Source organism: Corylus avellana, chromosome 10, assembly GCF_965113065.1.
Source record: "Corylus avellana chromosome 10, dhCorAvel1.hap1.2, whole genome shotgun sequence".
NCBI classification, from domain to species: domain Eukaryota; kingdom Viridiplantae; phylum Streptophyta; class Magnoliopsida; order Fagales; family Betulaceae; genus Corylus; species Corylus avellana.
Window position 1 is genome coordinate 8959816 of NC_142499.1, and position 22835 is coordinate 8982650.

Below are 22835 nucleotides of genomic sequence, written 5' to 3' on the forward strand. Positions count from 1 at the left end.
GCTGGTGAAAAAAATTGGGGGGGGGGGGGGGAATATTTGTTCCATATAGATGCTAACCTCAAGTCGGGCCATATCCTCTTGGGTCAACACTGTTGAATATATGTTCTTGAAGAATGCAGACATCTCAACCAGCAGTCTAACCACGTTACCGGGCAATGACCCACGCAATGCAATTGGGAGAAGCTGTAGCATCAATACGTGACTGTCATGACTCTTTAAACCCGATATCGTCTGATCCTTAAGTTTTACACATCGAAAAAGGTTTGAGGCATATCCGTCTGGTACCCTTATATTTCGAAGCACTTTTAGAAAACTAGTTTTATCCTCTTTCGACATCGTGTGGCAAGCATGAGGCATATAGATTCTCCCATCATCACCTATGAAAGGATGAAGTGCTGGTCTCAAACCCATTTCTTGCAAGTCTTTACGGGCTTGAAGGTTGTCCTTCGTATTCCCCTTAATATTGAGTATTGTGCCTATTATATTATCCATTACATTTTTCTTTCTATGCATGACATCAAGGTTGTGCCGCAATAAATTATCCTTCCAGTACAGCAATCGAAAGAAAATACTTTTCTTCTTCCACAATACATTATCAGTCCTCTTCCTCTTTGCATGTGAATTATCAATGTTAACTGACTTACCGGCACTCTCATCCCCAAAAACCATCCCTTCTAACTGTTTTAGGATTTCATTACCATCTGGCACATTCTAGTTCTTGGTTACTATCAAATATACTTTTATTCCACCTCCACAAATGATCCGTGGGCAAGTATCGACTATGCTCCATAAAGCAAAACTTACTTTCGTGTTTTAACCGTCTAGACTTTGTTGCATGCATACAGCAAGGGCATGCCTTTTCTCCCCTTGTAGGCCACCCAAACAAGTCCGCGCATGTCGGAAAGTCATTAATTGTCCACATCAATTGCACTTGGAGCATGAAATTCTTTTTCATGGAGACATCAAATGTTTGTACCCCCACACTCCATAGTTGCTACAATTCCTCAATTAACGGCTGCATGTAGACATCTATATCCATTCCAGGTGAACTTGGGCCTGGAATAATCAAGGATAATATGAAAGACGTTTGTTTCATGCACATCCAAGGAGGTAGGCTGTACGGTACAAGCATTACAAACTAAGTACTGTGGGATGTGCTCATGTTCCCAAAAGGATTAAATCCATCCGAGGTTAGGCCAAGTTTTAAGTTCCTACTGTTCGCTGAAAACTCCGAATATAAATTGTCGAATGACTTCCATGCTTCGCTGTCAGCTGGATGCCTCAATATGCCGTCCTTAGTGCGGCCTTCTGCATGCCACCTCATATAGGGTGCAGTATGCTCTGATATAAAAAGGCTCTATAGTCGTGGTATGATGGGAAACCACCGCAAAACCTTGACCGGATGTTTCTTACTCAATGATATGGGGTGACCATTCTCGTCCAAATGAATTTCGTCATTCCACTTAGATTTTCCACATTTAACACATGAATCTAAGTCCTTATTGCCCTTCTAGAACAACATACAATCATTGCGACAAGCCGGAATCTTTTCATACCCGAGTCCCATGTCCCTTAGAAACCATTTGACTTCATATGTATTAATTGGCAAAGCTCCATCATTTGCAGGCAGCAACTAATTGATTAGCTCAAGGAAACACAAGAATATCTTGTTACTAACTCCACCTACACACTTCAAATTGTACAAATGTACAGTAGCACTCAGCTTGCTATGTTTGGTCTTATCATGAAGCGGTTTTTCTGCTTTTTTAAGCAATTCCTCATACTTTCGTACGTCATCTCCATCGGCTTCGTTATGCACAATGTCTTCTTCTTCTCCATGCACCTCAACCCGAGGTTCACTATTGTCATCTCTAACTTCGTGCATGCCGAATGCATCACGCAACATGGCATGCATATTTCCACCCTGTTCAGTGCTTGCACCCGCAGTTGTGGCCGGACGTGATGAATTTGAGCCTTCAACGTGAGCTCTAACATGCCTCTCGCCATGATAAATTCAATATGTGTATTGGGGCCACATTCCTTTCCCCCTTGTCAAGTGGTCGTATGCCAAACCTGGGGGATGTCTCCTGTTACAGCAACACGTCTTACAAGGGCACACAATAAGTTTGTCTGGAGTGTCACAGTTCCTAACTGCAAAGTCCACAAACGCTCTACATCCGTCTCTGTATTCCTTTGTACCCCTAGACTTCTTCATCCAACTCTTGTCCATAGTATTACTACGTACATTAGAAACACACACACACACACACACACACACACATATATATAAATTATGCTAAACTTAAAACATAAATGCATTACTATGACCCATGGGGACCCTAACGGTGAATAAGTAAAACTAGGTTCATTAATTCTTTTTTTAAAAAAAAGTTTTTTATTCTACTTAAAATTTACATGAAGTAAATTGGCAAGTAACCCAAACAGAAAATTGAAGCTCAAAACTTAAATACATTTGTTATGTATATATTTGAACCCTAAATAAAATAAATATAGGTTTGTGTCCTATAGGTTTTTTATAACCCTAAACATAATCTACATTTTATATTTTCCTATTTTATATCACCTTTGTTACAGGGATCCTAAATAAAATATTTCTAGGTTAATTTTTTTTCTTTCAAGACATTTTTTTATTATCTTTATCTATTTTATGTAATTTACAAAATCTAAATTTTCAAACCTTAAACCACATTATAATACAAAATTAAAACCATTTGTCATGGGTACCGTACTTAAAAAAAAAATCTACGTTCGTTGTTTATTTTATAACATGTACTTTAATATAAATTTGCAAAACCAAAACCAAATTATATTAAACAAATTGAAAAGCATAATTTGTTAGGGGGCCCTAAATAAAATAAATTTAAGTTATGTTTTTGTCGCAATTTTTTTTTTAAAAAAAAGTTACATAATTTGAACTTCATATGGGGACCCTAAATAAAATTCATCTAACTACCTAGGTGCTATTTTTTTTTTTTAGCATTCTGTTTTTTTTTTTTTTTTTTATGATTATTTTTGTAATGATTTATATAAATCTATTTTCTAATTTTTATTTATTATATAAATGATCATTTATATAATAGGTTTGTAAAACCTACACAAAATAAAAAAAAAATTTAGCTAATTTCAAACTACTTACCTAAAAATGTTGATATAAATATTTTGTATGCATGCTGATATTGAACAATCCTACATTCCTATGTACATACCTATCATACAAACATGCACGGACCCTAAAAATAATATATTTCAACCAAATTAATAAGTTAATTAGCTAACAAAAAAAATTTGACCATATTTATATACAGTGCAGAGAAAAAAACTATAAATATATACTATAAAAAAAAAAATTATATATATATACACCTGATCGGTGATGATGCAGGAGATGACCGAAAAATGTGTGAGAGGTACGTTGCCGATGAGTTGCCGGTAGGAGATGACGTTGCCGGCAAAGAGAGCAGATCGACGGTGGTGCTGATTGAGGAGGAAGAGCTAGCTGATCAGGCTGGCTAGCTACAAAATCCGAAAAAAAAAAAATAAGCTGAGAGAAGAGAAGGTGAGAGAATGAAGAGAAGGGGGATTTGTGAGAGAAGAGTTGGAAAATTTTAGATTAATGCAGATAAGAAAAACACTGCGCGTGGGGGAGAAGAAAAGAGGGGGAAAAAAAGAGAAAAAGAGAGGAAGAGGAAAGCTGGCTAGCTGCAGGTCCAGCGTATTCCCGAGGACTTGTAGTAACATGTCACATAGGCACGTTACTACAAGAGTAACGTGCCCCATGTGGCACGTTACTCTTTTTGTAACGTGCCACATGGCACGTTACTATATATATATAATACAAATTAAAGCTTAATTAAGCTTAATTTACAATTGATATAAAGCTTTATATTAATCTTAATTAGTAATTGATAAGTTTTTATATATATATATATATATACACAATTAATAGGTATTTAATGCAAAGTTTAAGCTTTATAATTGATATAAAGCTTTATATTAATATATACTTGCAAATTATTAAGCTTAATACTTGATATATTTTAAATATGTATACTTGCAACTATTAAGCTTTATATTAAGGTTAGTAATTGATAATATATATATATATATATATATATATATATATATATATATATATATATATATATATCAATTTAAATATGCATAATTTATAATTATATATAATGCAAAACATAAACCATAATATAAAGAACATAATTACTATATGACAAAATAGTAGAAAAAAAACCTATGATATATACTTTATAATGATCATCCTAAAGTATGATAGTATTGATTAATTTGTTTATTTATTTCATTAGTTTATTTAAACTTTAATTATAATAATGTATTGCTCAAGTTTATTTCATGTTTACTTAAAATATGGCGTGCATATTTCTACCATATAAAGTATTGCATGTTCAGTGCTTGCATCCAGTTCCGTTTAGTTAATTAATTGATAGGGTACCCTATCAATTAGTACTCTATCATATTGTCCCATATTTTTTCACATTGCATGCAATCATGATCTACCTGCCACAAAGTCCTAAGCTCCCATGCATTTTCTTTTTCTATGTATGCTCATCACTCTCACTAAACTTAAATTATAATATATATGGCTCAAGTTTTTTACAACTTATTATAGTTTGAATTATTAACACACGTACTAAATTTGATAATATAATAATAATAGAATGAATGTCAACAGAATTGTATAATTGTTTACAAGATCTTGTTTTTTTTATTACAAGTGTAATTACACTTGAAATAAAAAAACACTTCTCATCTAACAAATAATGCAAGTAGTCACTAAAACATTTGTTTTTATCATCCAATTTTTGAAAAATTTTATTTTTAATTTTTTTAAATTTTTAACAAATTTGTAACTTGTCAATATGACACGTTGTCAAATGGCAACGTGTCATATTGACACGTTACAATTTTGGTAACGTGACTTTTTCACACGTTACCATAATATGATGTGTCTATTTAGCACGTCATCTTATGGTAACGTGGCATTTTTCACACGTCACCAAATGGTGACATGTGAAAAATGCCACGTTAGCAATAACTATGGTAATGTGTTGTTTTTTGACACGTTACCATATAGTGACATGGCAACAACTAATGAACAGTTGCCACATCATTAAACCCATATTTTTTTTGTAGTGTTAAATGAAAAAAAAAAAAAAAAAATCCATAAAAACATTCAAATCAATTAAAAAGATAAAACTCTTAATTTTAATTTATTCCTTATAAATTAAAACATGTTAAAATATTTGTTCTCATGTGTGTAGTTTAAAATGAAAATAATAACAAGAAGAAACCTGTGAATTTTAATTATCAAAGCATTAGTTTCTAATATTATTGGTGCGATATCAATTATATTTCAATGCAACTAAAAATTCATAAAATTCTAAACATTCTAAAAAAAATATAAAGTAGGTATGGACGACAGTGAGACACAGCCCCGAAAGACATGACTGGTGGGACAGGTGCCATGGATGACTCACAGCCCAGTGACACTACTCCTGCTAGCCGATTAGGCCCTCACCAGGTCCAGGCAATAAGTAAGTGTATATGCCAAAAATACATACATATAAGTCTTAATTATTTGTAGTTAGTATTCAATTTGAAATAACTTATATCGGTAATTTTTAATATGTTAGGTATCGATCCAGATGGAAACACCTTTTTAGAGGTGTTCACCATTCTTAACTCGCACAGGTTGGCGGGGGTCCCCGCTGGGAAAAGGATCGTACTCGAGTACAATACTTCATGGCAGCACGTAGGATTTAGCGCTATGAGGTTTCAATAAATGACCAGTAAGATTGTAAGGAGCGAAAATTATGTCCAAATACGGAACGATTAGATGAGGGTACCAGAGTGTACGAAGGAGGATATATGGGATGCCTTGATGGTATGTTTTAACTAGAGGTTATACGATAGCATGTGTATTTTATTATGTCCAACACTCCTAATGCATGTACATATACGCTCTAAGTTGTACATATATATGTGTGTTTATATCTATATACATATACATATATATATATATTTTTGGTTTTTTTTTTTAAATTTTTTTTAAAATTTTGAACTTGTGCAGGTAGACTTTTTCGTCCCGCCCGAGAGCAATATGGTTGCCGTAAAGAAGGACACGTTTCGAGATATGGGCACCAAGTTGAGGACTTGGAGGTACAAGTTAAAAAAAGTTCTTGCCATTTAGCCGGACAATACTCTGGACACCACATGGGCAAAAGTGGGGCAAGAAAGGCTCTCCGAGTATGACCCCTTCTACTTGGCGATTTTGTTGGATAAATGGTGTAGCAAGAAGAACTAGGTAGGTCATGAGTTATACTATAATTTTGTGTAGATTCATTAATTGTAATTGTGTTAGTATTAACATATTAAGAATGCTAATTGTGTAGGAGCATGCTACGCATATGAAGAGCTTGCGAGCATTGAACATTACGCCCCCATTGCACCAGGTCGAAGAGCTACACTAGGGTGACACATGAGGAGGTATGTGTGTAATTTATCCTATACTTATAGATGTAAACATTTGATATTATATATATATATGTTCTATTTTTTCGGTAGACCGAAAGTGTGGGCACTCCTCTTACATGAGCTTAGTCCTACATCCGCACATACAAGAAGAAGGATGGTCGATATCCGAGTGACATAGTCAATGAGAGATGTGTATGTTGCTCACCTTTCATATGTTGTTTTGCTTATATATGTGTGATAATTTATTTGTGATTAACAGTTGTATGACCCACTGATCTCAGGGCCGGCCCATTGTATTTGGGGGCCTTAGGCAAAACTTTAAAATTTTGCCTTATTTTTTTTAATATTTAAATATTAATTAAATAATATTTATTTTAATATTGCAAGAGATCTTTACCTAATAAGCACCGATTCTACACTCAGTGATTTTTTGCTTGAGACAAAATTACCATTTTGCCCTTACTCTTTGTTCTTTATACTTAAATTAAGCAAGCTTATTTTTGTCTTTTAGCATTTCTGTAGATTGCAAAATAACTATTTCAACATTTTTGAAATGTGAAAAGTTGAACATTTTAACCTTTTGTGAGGGACTGAATTTCTGCAAAATAACCACATCAAACAAGTCTGTGGGATTCTCATTTTTTTTTTTTTTTTTACGTTCTTATTTTATAGAGGGCCTCAATGTTATAAACAAATAATATTATTTTTTTTAAAACATATTGACTATTGAGGGCCTCGTGGCCGTTGTGCAAAAGGCGTCCATATTATATAAAAAATAATATTGTTTTTTTAAAGTATTGCCTCAAGAAAGCATGTTAGGGCCTTGATATTATAAACAAATAATTATATTTTTCTTAAAGCATGTTGAGGGCCTCAAGAAAGCACGTTGAGGGCCTTTATGCAAATTTTTTTTGGGCCTTATTAAAAACTATTTTGGGCCTTAAAAAATTGCTTTTTTGTGCCTTAGAAATCTGGGGTTCTAGGCGCCGGCCTAACTCGCCTATCGGTTGGGCCGGCCCTGATTGACCCAATAATTAATGTATGTTACAAGAGAGGATGGAGGAGCTTAAACCCACTGACCCTGCAGCATCGTCGAGCGTGACAGAGGGGACGGTCAGGTGGGCGCCGAATGACGCGTACACCTAGGCGCTTGGAAATTAGCCTGAGTACGCTGGTAGGGTTCAGTAGGTTGGATTGAATATTCTTCTTGTGCGGGGCACCATATACTCATACTATACACTGTCACAAGCACGGTCGCAAAACACCGAGCATTCCGCGGTTTCACAAGAACTTCTTGATAGAGTACTTGAGGCAGAGAGGGCACAGCACAAGGCATAGATGGATGCCTTGTTGGCCGCAAAGCGGGTGCAGACAGATGTGTGGTTGGCCGCAGAGCGGGAGCAGATAGCTGCGTGGGTAGCTTTGAAAGTGGCAGAGTAGGTGGCAGCGTAGATGGCTATGAAAGATGCGCAATTGGTTGAAAAGCAGGCTCAAATGGCGGTGCATCTTGCGGAAAAGGAAGCTCAGATGACAGCAATGTTTGAGGCCCGTTTTCACCACCTCGAGAAAATGATGCGGTCGAGCTTCGCGCCTGAGGTGACTCAATACAAGGGAGCGCAAGATAGAGCTTCCCCACCCTTTGCGATTGTGAGATCATCGGTCAATAGTAGATCAGGTAATAACATTTTTTAATGGTCAATGTGGTTTTAGAACTGTCCCTATATATATGTGCACTTTTAAATTTAGAGTTTGGATATGTTGTAGTAATTCTCATTAATGATGTTGCAAATCCTGTTGAATTTGGTTTATGTCATGGTTAGTTTGGTGGTGGACGTGGGTTAGAGCATTGCATTTGAAGTGTTTGGTATTGTGAGATGGACCACTATGGTCCTTATAGAATGTGACGTCCATTTGATTTGATCATGAAAATATGTTGGGGTTGTAGATATAAATCTGAATTTGTTGAGTATGATGACCTTTGTTTACAGAGTGATGTTGCTCAATGATTAAGACTTTATAATATTCTAGAATAGAGTGATGATAAACAGCACGCCGGGCGGGCATGAATAGTCATGCACGCCCGACTAAATTTTTTTTTTTTTCAGTCATGCACGCCCGGCGTGCTGTGAATCATCACTCTCTAGAATATTGTTTAGTAATTGTTTGTTTTATCATTTGCAGTTAGTGGCTATCATGGAGAGGATGCTATTGATATCGATAATGACTTGGATTGAACAAATGGTTGGCCTTTCGTACTGGGTGTACATAAGTTATTTTGTTGATACAATTGTATTTGTGATAGTTTTCTTGATGTACGTAGTTAGATATATATAATAACAGAGATAGTTTTATTGGTGTATATGTCTTTGTTTGTGGTTGATGTATAGTTTTATTAGTGTATAGTTTCTATGGTTGGCCATTTGCACTTGGTGTATATGTCTTTATTTGTGATAATAGAGATAGTTTTATTGTGTCTTGAAGCTGGTTTTGGTTGATAGTTTGTTAGATGTACATTGAACTTGTATATCTGTGATCGACGTTGATGGATATGAATTATGTTATTTGCATGGATTGATGGATATGTATTATGTTATTTGCATGGATCGATGAATAAATTGCATATTAGGTTATAATCCAAAATTCGGGTAGAGCCTTGAAAAAATTCAAAAAATATATAGGGAGAGGAAAAAAAACAAAATTTAAAACTGACCATTTTTTTTTACATGTCAAGTTATGACAAGTCAAAATTTTTTGACGTGTCATAACGTTTGACAGGTCAGAAAATTTCTGACGTGCCATTTTCTGACACGTCAAAAATTTTTGACGTGTCAGAAAATGCCACGTTAGAAAATTTTTTCGTGCCACGTCAAATTTTTTTTTTCTGACGTATCACTTTTTGACACATAAAAAATTATTAACGTGTTAAACAGTGACACATCAAAAAATCATTGTTTTTTACACCTATAATTTTAACGCCCAACACATATCAATAATGACACGTCAATAAATTTTAGTGACATGTCAGACCACTTAACACGTCAAAAACATCCTGTTAGAAAAAAAATCCATTTTTTGTAATGACATTGTTTTCTATTTTTTGTTTTTATTTTTATGTCTAATTTTTTAAATGAATAAGCATGATTTTAATAGCAACATAACAGCTAGACTACCCTTTTTTCAAATTAGAAACAAGTACCACCCAAGTTACATACAAGAGAAAGACTATAGCATAGAAATCTAACTATTTAACCCACCAATTACTTGTAAAAGAAAAAGAAAAAGAAAAAGAAAAAAAATAAAAGAACTATTTAACCAATCATTCTACTAAATGATATTTAGTAGATTCTCGTGCAAAAATTTCAGACAGCAACGTATAGTAGCTACAACAAATTTACAAACACAAATGACAAAACCAGAACGATTTGCGTGGTCCTCTGCAGAAGCTCTGCTCTATATAATGGGAATTGGAAGATGGATTGCTTTCCAGCTCTTCCTTCTGATAAGATTGAAACTGATCGATGACAAAATATTGTACGAAAAAGAGCCATTTGTTTTCATTTGCGTGTCCTTTGCGAACAAAGAGGTCAGCATATATGCTGTATGCACAGTCGAAATCTCGCCTTGGAATTGTCTATAGACAGAAATTTTTTTGAAAGAGTCTTTAAAATATATTTGATTTTCAAGCTCCTCGCAACGTTTTGAGCTTTCTTTACAAAATCATAATAATAAAAGTTAAAAAAGTATTTTTATATCAAACAGACTCAATTTTGCTTATCTTAATTTTTTATATATTAAAAATATGTTTTAAACTCATTAACTCTGGATAGGACTTCAGAAAAGCCTGCTATAATTATCCAAACAGGGTTTAAGGCCCAACTCTTCTCCCCAAAAACAAGGCCCAAAACCCACAAAGAAAAGAGTTGCTAACGTTCCCAGGCTTAAAACCCAAGGGACCGTGAAGGCATGTATTCAGTCAACACATGAAGATACGTGTGATCCACACTCCAACGGATAAAGACTCCCAACTCGATCTGCCCCAGCAATAAACTTGATTCCACCAAACAAACTCTATTGAGTAAGGTACTGATTCGAAAAGTAGTTACAAAGAAGATCTACAAGATCGACATCAATGCACCAATATTTTGGGGGAATCGAGCAAGAGTCCATCTGCGATTCATATACCCAGCTACCCTATAAAAGGGACATCTCACAACAACATAATACACAGTGAAATCTCTCTACTACTACCAGCTCGTTATTATCATTGCTATATTATTTACTCTCATCTCTCTACAATTTCAGACTTAGATATCAGATGTAGAACGATTGCCACACCCCTAATTCGCGACCTTCCATCACAACTGTCTCAACAAACTCAATCTCAAAGAGACTAGTAGAATATATGAGTGATGACCCAATTGAGGTGTTACATCACCTCTCCATAAAATATTTGTAGAGCACATGCAAAAGTTTTAATTTTTGATATGCTTAATTAGTGGAAAAGAGCTGGCAAAATGGGTTGGCAAGTCGGGTTTGGGTCGACTATCCAACCCGAGGGATAAACTTAAACACGACCAGACGGGTCAAACCCTTAAATTGAAACACAATATGTGAGTAACCTGACATGACTCGCTTAACCCGTTTAGTAAACAGATCACAAATGGGTCAAGCGGGTTTGACCCATTTAGACCTAAACGCGATATGTTTGACCTGTTTTACCTAACACAACACGACATGTTTGACTCGAACATGACCCGTTTGACCAATTTAGGCCCAAATGCAACCTGTTTAACCTATTTTACCTATCACAATCCTACCTTTTTGACTTGTTTTGATCCGAACATGATGTGCTTGACACGTTTCAACATAGATAATCTATCATACAAAAACATATATAACTTCGTAAAAGGATCATGCATGTCAACCCGTTTATTAAACAGGTCAAGCATGTCGTTTATGTTAAATCCTAACTCTCTAATTTCGTTTTGAGTTCGCGGATCTTATTAAAAATTACCAGCCCTCACAGTTCTCTTTTATTCATCACTATCTTTAGGTATCTCATTTAAGAAATTGGTTGGGGCTTAATTGAGTCTAATGTCTTGGGCTTAGAGTGTGTAATTTCAATTATTTGGGCCTCAATTAAAACAAGAAATAGATAACTTACAAGAGAAAGGCTAGGTTTTCTAATTATTATTATTATTTTTTAAAATTTAGTTATCAAATAATATGTCATTATCTCATCATCTTATGCCTCTATGTATTAAAACACTAGATCACATGGAAGTGTAAACATCATTTGAGAACCAAAGTTTTAATTGTTACACTAATCCTTCATTAAACTATTCATTTAATTAAGGGAAAACTTCAGAAAGTCCCCTTGAACTTTTAGCCATTTTGACAAACTCCCCCTGAATTTTCAAAACTCTCACTTAGGCCCCTTGAACTTTGGTTTTCTCTCACTTTGGACCCTTTTAACATTAAAGTCAAACAATTTGACTTTTTATACCCATTTTACCTGTCCCCAAAACTACGTCGTTTTGTGTCCTAAAACTACAACACCTACCCAGCCCAAAACGATGTCATTTTAGGCATTAATTTTTTTTTTTTTTTTTAAAAGAAAAATATAAAAAAAAATAAAAAAACCGGGGGTGGCTCCAGCCACCCCCTGGCCGATCTGGGGGTGGTTCAACCACCCCCATGGCCAAGGGGGATGTGGGTGCTTTTTGGGGGTGGCCGAACCACCCCCAAGGGGTTGGGGTGGTTTCGGCCACCCCATACCGGCCGTATGGGGTGGCCAAAACCACCCCCAGCCCTTTGGGGGTGGTCCGGCCACCCCAAATGCACCCCATCCACACCTCCCTCCTTTTTTCTTTTTTTTTTTTAGCCTTTGGGGAGTGGCCGGACCACCCCATGGCCAAGGGGGTGGCCGGCCACCCCCAAACCAGCCAGGGGTGGCTTCGATTCCCTTTTTTTTTAAAAAAAATTTTGCTTTTCCTTTTTTTTTTAATTAATTAATTTTTTATTATTATTATTATTATTATTATTATTTATAATATTATGCTCAAAACGACGTCGTTTTGGGTTGGGTGGTGATGTAGTTTTGAAGCCCAAAACAGTGTAGTTTTGGAGTCCAAAACGACGTAGTTTTGGTTGAGGGTAAAACGGGTATAAAACGTCCCAAACGAAGTAGCTTAATGTTAAAAGGGTCCAAAGTGAGAGAAAACCAAAGTTCAGGGGGCCTAAGTGAAAGTTTTGGAAATTCATGGGGGTTTTTTCAAAATGGCTGAAAGTTCAGGTGGGCTTTCTGAAGTTTCCCCTTATTATTATTATTATTATTATTATTATTTTTGGTAAAGTTTACTTAACCTCCTCAAACTACCACTCCAATGACAATCTACCTCCCAAACTATCAATTACGACAATTTACTCTTCAAACTACCAAAACAATGATAATGTACCCTCCAATGCTATCAAAATGACAAAATTGCCCCTATAGAATTTGCAATAAGACAAAAATACCCTTAAAATTTGAAAAATTTTTTTTTTAGTATTTTTGTTATTATTTTAGTAAGGGTAATTTTGTCATTTTGTTAAAATTGGGGGTACATTGTCATTGTTTTGGTAGTTTGGAGGGTAGATTGTCATTGGGGTGGTAGTTTGAGGGAGTTAAGTGGACTTTAGCGTTTTTTTTTTTTTTTTTTTACATGTCCACACAAGAGGGGAGGAGAATTCAAACTAGTGACCTCTGCTTTATAAGGCGTGGTTTTCAACCGATTGAGTTATCCCTTGAGGACAATTAAAATCAAAATTCTAGAACCTACCATACTCACACGCACATTTAAGGATTCTCATTAAAATTCAATTTGCTTTCATTAATTTAATTATTGCAATTTAATACCAAATTCATGGAAAAAAAAAAAAAAAAAAAAACACCTTAATCTCTTAGCAACTACTACATGCACTACACGTTTTCTTTTCTTTTTCTCTCATCCATTTACTTTCTAACATTAATTTAAACCTAAAACAAAACTAAGAAATACACACTAATTAAAACCCTAGCTAGCCATAGCCGTCCCCCTCCATCTTTCTCTTTCCTTCTCTTCAAGAACGATAACTCCAAAAGTCATCAAGACAAAGCACCATCTCACCAATGATTGAATACTTTCAACCACCCAACACCCTTTTCATCACTTTAGTGGTTTCAACAACTCCAAGGAATCATTAGTTTCGTTTTCCCTTGTTACAAGATTTTTCAAGGTAACAAATTCTTGTACGTCTTTTATTGTTCTTCTAATATTTGTTTTTCATACACAGTTTAAGTTCATCATGTTAAGATGATTAAAATAGCATTTGGTTGCAGACTAGATTCACACACACATGCACACTTTTTAAAGCAGTATTTCATCATATGACATGTTTTATATAAATACATATATTAAAAAAAAAAAGAAAAAGATTTAATGTTCTTGTTGGATTTCATTAAAAACAATAGAGAAAAACACTTGGAGTTGATTAAACTACATATTGTTGAGTAGTACCGAAAGCAAGATTTTATTTGTTCCCTACATGAAAAGTGAAAAGAATGACATGAGGGGATTTTAGAAAAATGTTTGGTAGCCCTAAAAATTAGGAATTAGCTAGGGCAGCAACTCTTGAAGCCCTAAAAATACACCAAATCTCGTATTTTGTAGATAGATTAATTCTTAATCAATTGACAAAAGGTTCTAATGAAATTGCCTAAAAATCTAGTAAAATTGAGTAAACAATAAATTCCGGAATTTTTGTTATTAACATTTTAAGAACACTTAAAAAATGTATATTTTGATCCATTCTCATTAGGCACAAGGGCTTAATTAGTGTTTAAGATTAATGGGCTCTTAATTAACTTAGAACTTTACCAATAGCCCATTTACGATAAATTTTAGGGAAAGTTATAAGAGATGGTTGGAATAGGAATGGACAAACCCAAAAAGAAACAGAAATTTCCATAATCCAAAATAATTTTTAAGGCATTTTTTGAAAGTAAAACTATAAAAAGCGTTTCTTTAAGAAAATAATGTTTTCTTCTTTTTTTTTTTTTTTTTTTTTTTTTTTTGAATGAAAACCATAATAAGTAGGAGCTGGATTTTATTTTTTATTTTTTATTTTTTTATTTTTTTTATTTATAATTTTTTCTATTTTTTATTTTATTTTATCCAAAGTAGGAGCTGGATAAAGATGCGTTTTTGGAACATTATTTTAAATTTTGGATTCGTTACAAAAAAAGAAAAAAGAAAAGCTCAAATACTTATTTTAATAAGGGGTTAGTCGAGAAAGGGTCAGTTGGTCTATCCTAGTAAGGTTAGTATTTGTATATTAAGGTGTCTGAACGTTTGTTTAGGTAGCTAGCACTTGAGAGCTTTTTTTAGTAATGCTATAAGGTCTTTTTATGTCCTTCTTGAGTTCTTTTAAAAATGATGTAATTATTAAAATTACCATTGAGTTTGTGATTGATTATTATTGGATTTTGATCAAATGGTGATTTTAATAGTCATATCATTCTTGTATGAACTCAAGAGGTACACAAAATTAACTTATAAAATTACTCATTGTTTTTTAGCTGCGGTCAACTGGTATGTATATCCTTTACTCCTTCTAAGGTTATTTGATGTCATGTAATTTCATCTATTGTTTTAGTGCCTTAAATAGGTACATGGGAATCTTGTTTCAGCTATGTATTATAAAATGACGTTATGTGCATTATACTATAAGAATTTTGATCATTATTGTCCATATTATTAGCGATGATCCTAATGTTGCCGTTAATGAAAAGTCATTAGCAGTAGGTCGCTGCTAATAACTGATATTATGAAAGTTAAATACAAAAAAAATTGATAACTGATCATTACGAACGCTAAATACGAAAAAATTGATATTTAGCAACGAGAACTTAGCAACGGTAAGTCGCAGCTATTTACCCCTCAGCCGCTGCCTGATGGATCGTCGCTGATAATGATATTTAGAAACCTAACTTTTCTTCTCTCTTTACTTTTCACTCTTTCATCTTCTTCTTCTCTCACATTCTCCTCTGCAAATCACGTTTTCCCTCTGATCTCCTTTGCAATTCTCGCGCGCCATTGCCATCCATTGACAAAGGCAGCACTGTAGCTCGCCTCCCTCGAACCCGCAGGTGTGTTGTTCTTTCCCTATCTATCTCTCATCCTCCACAATGGGTAATGCTCTAGTACCCATTTGCTCAGCCTTTGCAGAGCCAGACAAGTTTTTCCTCTTTCGAAATCTTTTCAGATTCTTTTACTCTCTACTAACCCCCTTTGACTCTTCTCTGTGTTTTGTGTGCAAACTTCACCAATAGATATCCTTTCTGATTGGTTCCTGTTTAGCTCTTTTTATGTACTGCATTGGCTTTTTTTTCTTTTTTGGCTTCTTAGACATTCAGGTCTTTTTGTCTATTCCGTAATGTGCTTGTTTTAGTTCAAAAAAATTATGCTGAAAAAAGGGAACTTGGAGTTCGATATTGGGGGTTCATTGGGTAAAGGATTGATGGAAATGGCTCAATTGTTCTTTTGTTGCTTATTTTTAAGGGCACCCATTTGAATGAAGTTGCTATTATGCATCTAGAATGTGTTTGCTGATTATGAAAGTAATGGGATTTGAATGATTTGCTGTTTCTGCAAAAGGGGGTGGAGCTTGGAGTCTGGAAAATGGGGTTTTGCTGATGAAAGATTGTAGGTGAGTTTTCTTATTGGAATGACTCAAAGGTTGTTCTTTTTGTTCAATTCGAAGGATACCCATATGAATGAAACTATGAAACCCAGCATTAGATGCACACATACAACCACTTGTTGCTGCTTATGTAAATGTAAGATTGGTACAGTCTGATTTACATGTTGAATTGGTTTCTTTGCGAGATGGGAGTGGTCTCTCTCTCTCTCTCTCTCTCACACACACACACACACACACACACGCACAAAAATGGGGGGTTTTGTGGAAGTTACCTATCTAAATGAGCAATGCAGTCAGTACTGTGCCTGGTTTCTTTGATAAACTTCTCCTTTTTATGAATATATTCAAATAGCCATCTATTTACATTTGGCTATATATATAAACTTCTTTGCACATTTATGAATTGAGATAAAATTTATTATTATATTTCTTATGGTTTTGTAATTACGAATTTTTCATGTGGGGTTTTTAAATATATTCAACTAGCTGTATTTGATGAAGTAATTTCCGTTTATAGATGAGAAAATGGAGGTTGAGAAAAGACGCTCAAAGGGAGGTTGAGAAAAAAATCTTGTGTGTCTTTTGTGCAATTGCAAGTTGTGCAGTATCTAGCCTATAAAAAAAAGAAAAAAAAGTTGTTTAACAACTCAAAATGAGGATAAAGTTGCAGAGATGTCATTAAAGGGGTGAGATAAGATGTTATTTCATTTTTTTGGGATGGATATTCATACTTCTTTAGAAAAAAAAACCTTCATAAGGTTTTTTTTGTCCCTTTCACTGTTAAAAGTGTCCAGAAAGCTATGATTTCAATTATGTATTTTTTCCCCCTTTGTTTTTAGTTTTTAATCTATAATTATGTTTTTTTCCTACATAGGTAGTTTCCTAACTAATTCTTTTAATGCCCCTGCCTCTAATGCATAATTTCCAACCAAAGTTGCATCTACCAAAATCTACACCAATTCTGCCAAGAAGATTAAATCTTTAATTTCTGAACACAATTTATTACATATTGCTGAGATTAAATTCTTGACTGGACTTACAAGGAAAGAAAACCTTAATTCTTTGAAAAAGACGAAGCATGCTCTGTGTACAAACTAAGTACCTTTTGTTCCCAAGATTAAATTGTTATCCATTTTATATATATATTCTAAACTTTTGGGACAGAGTGAAGTTTAAATTGTTTGTGTTTGTGATTAAATTGAAGGCATTTATCCTTGGAAAAGAATCGCTTGTTGTGTAGTCGCAAGTTGTCCAAGGACTTGACTCATCCAGGTAAATACCAATTGATGTTTCTTTTGACGTGTAATTTTTTTGAAACATAGGAAGAGCTTTGAAGCTGATGCTTTTGGCGCCTTGACTAATGCATTTGAGTTGGTTTTTTAAGGAATTGATAAGCTAATGCCTTAATTAATGCCTTTGACGCCTTGATTAATGCCCATATAACTTTTTTTAATAAATGGCATTGATAAGCTAAAATTTGGGCAACAAGACAATGTTTGTAATTTTTAAGGAATTGAGACTCAAGTGCTATGATCAAAGTGGTATAGGAAAAATTTATTAATGCATATCTATCTTGAATCTTGTACTTAAAGCTTTTATGAGTGACTTATAAATCTGAAAATTTGATAATTGTGACGCAGGTGATGGTTTCAACCCATTTGGTAATGAGTACCACATATAGCATATGGCCAGTAGTATTAACGCCGTACAATTTACCTCCGTGGATGTATATAAAGGATCCAAATTTGATATTGTCCTTACTTATTCCTGGTCACACAGAACCTGGAAACGACATCGATGTGTATTTGCGCCCTCTGGTTGATGATTTGCATGAATTATAGAATGAAGGTGTAACCACTTACGATAATTCAATTAAAGAGACATTTCAGTTGCATGCGGCATTGCTATGGACCATAAACGATTTTCCCGCGTATGGGACAATGTCTTTTAGGTTGAAGTATGAGGTTAAAGAGTGTTACATGAGTCATCGTAGGTGGCTTCCGGAAGACCATGTATGGTGCCAAGAAAGAGAATTGTTGATGGTACAGAGGATCATAGATTGGAACCTGATGAAATGTTCAGAGATCAACTGTTGCAACAACTAATATATGTTGAAGATGTGTAGTTTGGAAAACATAGTGAGAATAAGAGAAAACGTCGCACAAGTAGTGTTGATATACATGAGTTGAATTGGAAGGAAAAGAGTATTTTCTTTTAAGTACAACCAAAGCTCTCTCCAAGTTCTTAAACAAAAAACTATTTGAAGTTCTTACCCTCTAATACAAACCAAATTTGTTATAATCTTTATAATATTAAAACAAAGTTTTAAACAAAATACAACAAAAGCTCCCTCGGATGTTGCTTTCGCTTGCTTGAGATCCATAAGAGCTCCCTCCAAGCCTAAGAATAGTAGAATTCATTTCATAATCGATGATCTTTCTAACAATTAGTTGATATGTGTGATAGGCAAGATTCTCTTACCCTCCAAGATGTTTTAGTAGCCTATTCATTTGTGCCTGCAGAGCAGCTTGAGATGCTTGTGATTCCTTCATTTCTGCCTGCATAGCAGCTTGTGATTCCTTCATTTTCGTCTGCATAGTAGCTTGTGATTCCTCCAACTTATCATATTTCCCTAGTGATTCAGCTAGTTTCTTTTAAGTTTCTAGCTGTTTAGCCTTGCATTCATCATGGTTGTGAAGTTGGGCAGCATAGCGCGCTGTTGAGAAACTTGACCGGGTAGGTATGGCACCACAACCCTTTCCTCTAACATGTCCTGAGCGATGTCCCCCTAGCACCTTTAGTACAATGTCTTCTTGGCTGGTATTCACGCTGTTCGAGTTTGCTTTTGATTCTATTTCATTATGCACAAGCCATATAAACCTCAACTAAATAAGTCATGCAAGTTCATTAGACATATTCATCATGAGTAAACATTTCATTCAATTACATATGCATTCTCAGCGAATTCACTCACAAAAGACCTATTCTTTCTCATGTGGATGTCCTTAAAAATTTTGATAGGATTGGGTACAGCCTTGGTAATCTTTGCATGCACATAATACAGATAATTAATGGTTGCATTGAAGAACAATACTATAAAGGAGGCAAAAATGCCTCGGCGTGGTCGATGATGATTTCTAAGATTGTGTACGATCATTGCGACGTCCATTATGATAGTTGGAGCAAGGTCTCAGCTGTAATGGTGAAGAGTTTGGAAGAATGTGTGAAGGTATAAACCTCATTGCATATATGTATTATGTTACTTGCTACAAATAATGTGACAAAGTTTTGACTATTTTTTTCGTAATTACTATGTCTCATGGTAAGTTCGATTTGAATATGGAGCTAGAGCAGCACAAGGAGGCCGTAAAGCATCAATTGCATCTTAGCTATGGGAGGATTCGCTCCGAACTACAAAATTTATTTCGAAGGTGTGCAAAGTCATGATTTGGCAGCGGTGGCCAATGCTAAATGGTGTTTCTCCAGACCAATGGCCTGTTATATGTGATTCATTTGAAACCGTCTTGTAGAAGGTAAATGTATCTTATTCAAATCAATAGTTAATTAGTATTTCTAAGATTTATATTCAGCTATAAAAAATGAAATGATTTTTTTTTTTTGGTTGAATTTTTGCAGAAAAAATCTTAGTGAAATAAGAAAAATAGAGCAGAGATGAAAACAAATCATACCATTGGCACCTTGCCGTTCGTCAATGTTATTCATGAGAAGGTAAGAATATATAGTGTTAAGGCTTTATAGTAATGTTATTCAGTGTAATCGTTAATTATGTGTATTATGTGCATGCAAAGATTGCTAAGGCCATACCTGATCCTATTGAAATTTTCAAGGACACTCACATGAGAAAGAACAGGAGTTTTGTGAGTGAATACGTTGAGAATGCATATGTAAGTGAATGAAATGTTTACTCATGATGAATATGTCCAATAAACTTGCATGACTTATTTAGTTGAGGTTTATATGGCTTGTGCAGAATGAAATGGAATCAAAAGCAAACTTTGATAGCGTGAATACCAGCCAAGAAGACATTGTACTGAAGGTGCTAGGGGGACATCGCTCAGGACATGTTAGAGGAAAGGGTTGTGGTGCCATACCTACCCAGTCAAGTTTCTCAACAGCGCGCTACGCTGCCCAGCTTCACAACCATGATGAATGCAAGGCTAAACAGCTAGAAACTGAAAAGAAACTAGCTGAATCACTAGGGAAATATGATAAGGTGGAGGAATCACAAGCTGCTATGCAGACATAAATGAAGGAATCACAAGTTGCTATGCTGGCAGAAATGAAGGAATCACAAGCATCTCAAGCTGCTCTACAGGCACAAATGAATAGGCTACTAAAACATCTTGGAGTGTAAGAGAATCTTGCCTATCACTTTTTTTATTTTTTATTTATTTTACACACGCATATCAAGTAATTGTGAGAAAGATTATTGATTATGATATGAATTCTATTATTTCTAGGCTTGGAGGGAGCTCTTATGGATCTCAAGCAAGCAAAAGCAACATCCGAGGGAGCTTTTGTTGTATTTTGTTTAAGACTTTGTTTTAATATTATAAATATTATAACAAATTTGATTTGTATTAGAGGGTAAGAACTTCAAATAGTTTTTTGTTTAAGAACTTGGGGGGAGCTTTGGTTGTACTTTGTTGAAGAAGTTGTTTTAATATTATAAAGATTATAACAAATTTGGTTTGTGTTAGAAGGTAAGAACTTCAAACAGTTTTTTGTTTAAGAACTTTGAGTTAGTGAACCTCTCTTGACATGTTTATCAAGTTGAGTAAACAATGCCAGAGAGTAATATTATATAATAATATTTCATTTTTAAGTGTATACAGGATGGCGCGAGAGGAAGATATGCAAGGAGTTGTGGCGCTAAAGGACTCAAATAACAATGAGTAAGTTATTTCAATCCCATTGTCATTCACTTGTTGGTGGAAGTTAATTCCATTTAATACTAGAATAGATAATTTGTTGTTCTTCAATGGACCATAATTTTAATTTCACAGCATACTGTGGAAATTATGCATGCTGTGGGAAAACATTTTACTTGTTTTCTTTTTGTGAAGCTTTTCTTAAAACTTGGATTCTTTTTGAGCCTTTGTTGCTTGCTTTCATGTATTTGAAAATTATTTGACACTTAACATTCACTTAATTAACTAAAACAACTTTCATTAGTGCTAATAAGATCCTAGGTTTTTGTCCATAGTTTGGCATCAGTATAGTTGGCTTTTCCTGTATTTTTAAATTGTCTTCATTTAGTTCAAGAAGTTGAACTTAATTTATTGTCTGTGATGTTAATATCATCTTGGTGTGAATAACATGTTTAGAATTTTCACGTTTTCATTCATTTTTCTCTTTATATCCGTATCTTTATTTAATCCTGTCTATTCTTATCATCCTTCTATTTGTACTGATGGAACTCTTTGCTAGACTACTGCATGAGAGATAAACTTGCTGCTTATTTTCAGCTTATGGGTTCAGCTGTTTTAGGTCCACCTAGCTGCCTCCTTGTTCCTTGTTCTCCTGTTCAGAGTTTATTTCTTTCGTTACTCTCTATTTGGTTTATTTCATTTCTCTACTGCTATCAAATTGTGGATGCTGCAAGCTCATGTGATACAAGTACTGCCATATTTTTTTGAATTGACAGTTTGAACAATTTAAGAGGCAACTGATGCTGTCCCTGAATGATGATAATTCATTAGTAAGATAACTTATCAATCGTGGTTATTCATACTTTCCATGATTTAAGTTTCTGTTCCTTCTCAACATGGACATTTCGTGTGATTTATATGGAGCTATGTATTGATATCAAGCGTTTTTTCCTGGAAAGCTAATTAGCTAGTATTTTGTTTTAACGTCTAGCTGAAACTGTTGATATTGGAACCTATGACCAATCAATTCCCATTGCATATCCTGATAAGGGTACTATTTACCTGAATTCATGAGCCTTTTGATAAATGTGACTGTTATGAACTGATGTTGCTTAGAAAATGTTTTGCTCTTCATCAAAGGTCTCACATTTGTTTCTTTTATGTTGCCTGCCACCTGGTGGGCATTGTGCGTTTTGCTAATGCTTACAGATGAGGGTGCAAACGGCTACATGGCACATCAATCTTTGAATGACTCAACATATATTGTAAATGTAACTGATGAAGGTATATGTTCTTGCCTTTTTTGATTTATGAGTCCCTTTTAGGGTATATGACTGATGTGTACACATGCCTTATTATGAGATATTATTTAGGGTTTAGATTACTGCCTTCTCAAATGTCATTCAGCAGTTGCGCTTCCATCTCGAGCAACGGTATCGAGCTCATACATCTTTAAACATCTCTATATCCTTATCCCATTTTACTTATAAAAAAAAAAAAGAAGACATCTTTAGGATAGAAATTACCTCATCCATAGGCGTGTGCAGGTTTTCACATCACTGTAGCTTTCCTTATTTAAATTTTTTCATAAATGGAAAACTTACCACCATGATTCGTGTGTAGTATTCATTGAGTGAGTAGGAGGATTCCATGAATGGTTGGAATAAATAAATTAATGGTCATATCATAGAA

At 34.6% G+C, this 22835-nt stretch overlaps 1 protein-coding gene across 4 annotated transcripts; it reads left to right on the forward strand.

The window, feature by feature from the left end:
* Positions 1-15497: 15497 nt before the first annotated feature.
* On the forward strand, positions 15498-22558 carry LOC132191256 (uncharacterized). 4 transcript variants are annotated; one of them, XM_088510897.1, is made up of 10 exons: positions 15498-15697; positions 16110-16257; positions 17456-17523; positions 19316-19480; positions 19579-19784; positions 19888-19980; positions 20061-20156; positions 20243-20622; positions 20733-21167; positions 22353-22558. In XM_088510897.1, the coding sequence occupies exons 6-8, from the start codon at positions 19924-19926 to the stop codon at positions 20516-20518; spliced, it is 429 nt and encodes a 142-aa protein (XP_088367023.1). In that variant the 5' UTR covers positions 15498-15697; positions 16110-16257; positions 17456-17523; positions 19316-19480; positions 19579-19784; positions 19888-19923; the 3' UTR covers positions 20519-20622; positions 20733-21167; positions 22353-22558. The 4 variants fall into 4 exon arrangements, with proteins under 4 accessions (XP_088367023.1, XP_088367022.1, XP_088367025.1 ...); XM_088510896.1 differs by having other exon boundaries at positions 16206-16257; XM_088510899.1 differs by having other exon boundaries at positions 16206-16257; positions 20100-20156.
* The last annotated feature ends 277 nt before the right edge of the window (positions 22559-22835 follow it).